We start from the raw sequence: 2,536 nt of genomic DNA on the forward strand, positions 1-2,536 counted from the left end.
CTATCCATTAGACAAGCCTCTTCTCTTAATATTTTTAAGTCCAGGCTAAAGAAAGACATTTTTATTTTTTAAAGTGTATGGCTGATGGGATATTTGTATGATTTTATAATTTTTCTGTTTGTTTGTTTGTTGTGTGTTTTTCTGTTTTTAATGACCTACTGGAACGCACATTGGTCGACGGAAGATGTAATTAATTGTGCTATATAAATAAATTGTCATTGTTAATAAATCTGTCAGAAAAAAATATGCTAAAGTTTCACCTTTAGGGGTACAACAGCCTGGCAGCCTTTTACAAAAATTAACCATGGTTTTATTACAGTAAACACAGTTTACCACAGTATTTGTACTAAAACTGCAGTAACCACACATTTATTATGGTAATAATAATACATTTTAGTACTCATGTAACACCATGTTTATTTCTCATGAGGTACCCTGCAAAGCATGCATACTTGTATGGTACTATGCTCACTTTTAGGGGTATAGTTGCACCTTTGAGGTTACTGCCCTGTAAAGGGCTAAAATACAATTATAGTATATTTTATTTCTGACAGTGTAAACAAAAAAGGCCTATGAAATATTAAAAAACATGGCTTTAAAATCTAATATTAAGTTAGTATAATTACTGATTATATTATTTTAATAATTTAAAAGATCAGTTTAGTTTAGAGGTATCTGTATCGATATCGGCAATACTGGGCTTGAAAATATCGGTATCGGATCGAAAATAAAATAAGAGGTATCGCCCATCCCTAACTCTGAGTTCAAGAAATGAACTCATCTCTTGAAATGAATTGAATATAGTCAGTATACTAATGACAAAGAATCTTGATTGAAGTTTTGTTGTTCTAGTTTATGCATTAATGCATACAGTTCCTTTTTAAGATTAGAAAAAAATGTGTGAATTGGGATCAGATTACACTCATAGTAAAATATACTGTATGAGCTGCTTAAATATAGATGCCAGACAGGTGCTAATTTCTGCAACAGCTGTTCTTTACTTGTCTCACAAATACAGATTCAGTATTCCTCAAAATCAACAAAACACACCAAACTTTGTAAAAACCTGGTAATGGTATAATTAAATACTTTGTTAAAAAGTATGAATACACTTCTGAAAGGTTCATTTGTGTTGTGCCCTCTATTGTAAAGGCGTGAATTTTAGTTTCCTTAAGCCAGGCGCATATATTGTTTCACACTTGATGTGACTAGACCATTCACTGCCATTTTGTTTCTCTGCAGGCTGCTAATTCTTAAAATTAAGGATTAGGTGAATAAAAAGGCATTTTGTAAATGAACCAACATACACTTTTCTGATACATCAGAGCAGGTTGCCAAACACGTTGTGTGTCTCATTCTTTAAGCTTCTTTTTCTAGATAAATCTTTGAGGTGTTTGCAGTGAACTGGTGATTTATGAATAGACAGCAAATTAGAAAAGAACAAACACAGCACTGATACAAAACTGATAAAGACATTCTTTTAACTGGAAATAATGCCACCATTATTAATATGAACTAATCATCAGTGGCAGTGCTGCCTTGTATGTTTCTTTTAATTTTCCGATCTCTGATTCACTGACAATTTCCAAATTACCTAAAAAATAAAAAAAAATCATATATTTTTAATAAACATTGTGATGTTTGTAATTCATGACTCTGGACTTCAGATATTGCTAAACATATTTTTATTTCTTTGTCCCCTAGAGATTTTGACTCCCTCTCAAAAGAAAATGTCTTTGAGAACAACCGTCTGGTGAGTATGACACAAACCGACCAAAAATAATTAGCCTAGATTAGGGAGGGTATAAGTATAATTTAAACTGTTAATATGTACCATTAGGCAGAATCATCAGTTAACTGCTGACAGTTCTTAAATTGTGCTCTGGTTTTTGAAGGAATCTTTTTCAGTACTGCTCTTGAAAGAGGAAGTGGTTGCAGCAAAACACCTATATGTTTGTGTTAGTCACATGACAAAGTAATGCTCGCTTTTTGTTAGTTAAGCTAAGTCATCATTTTAGTCTATTGTGACTTTGCATAAACAGCAATGTAAATGTGTACACTGACTAAAGTTTGATTATATAAAAAAAAATTCCAGGTTTTTGTGCAGATGTCTAGTTTTTACTGTGTACAGATAAATGTATTTTCCTTAATGTGTTTGAATGTTCATTAAAACCATTTTAAAGGGATAGTTCACCCAAAAATGAAAATTCTGTCATTAATTAGTCACTCTCATGTCGTTTCAAACCCGTAAGTCCTTCGTTCATATTCGGAACACAATTTAAGATATTTTTGATGGTATCGGAGAGCTGTCTGACCCTCCATAGACAGCAATACAACTGAAATGTTCTCAAGTTCAGAAACGTAGCAAGGAGATCTGTAAAATAATCCATGTGACATCAGGGGTTCAACTGTAATTTTACGAAGCTACGAGAATACTTTTTGTGCACAAAAGAAAAAAAAAACGACTTTATTCAACCATTCGTCTCCTCCGTGTCACCCTGGTGCCATTTTGGAGAATATCCGCTGGACGTAAACA

General features: G+C 32.7%; 1 protein-coding gene across 4 annotated transcripts in view; it reads left to right on the forward strand.

The window, feature by feature from the left end:
- LOC107710163 (MICAL-like protein 1) overlaps window positions 1–2,536 on the forward strand; it is a 25,864-nt gene that overhangs the window by 9,376 nt on the left and 13,952 nt on the right. Inside the window, exon 2 of one of the 4 annotated variants that reach the window (XM_016514897.1) lies at window positions 1,705–1,753. The exons of the other annotated variants lie outside the window; for them this stretch is intronic. Coding sequence (XP_016370383.1) covers window positions 1,705–1,753 — 49 coding nt within the window. The remainder of the gene's footprint in view (window positions 1–1,704; window positions 1,754–2,536) is intronic. 4 annotated transcript variants of the gene reach the window in all.

This window comes from Sinocyclocheilus rhinocerous, unplaced genomic scaffold (assembly GCF_001515625.1).
Source record: "Sinocyclocheilus rhinocerous isolate Xijiao unplaced genomic scaffold, SAMN03320098_v1.1 scaffold447, whole genome shotgun sequence".
In the NCBI taxonomy this organism is placed as follows: domain Eukaryota; kingdom Metazoa; phylum Chordata; class Actinopteri; order Cypriniformes; family Cyprinidae; genus Sinocyclocheilus; species Sinocyclocheilus rhinocerous.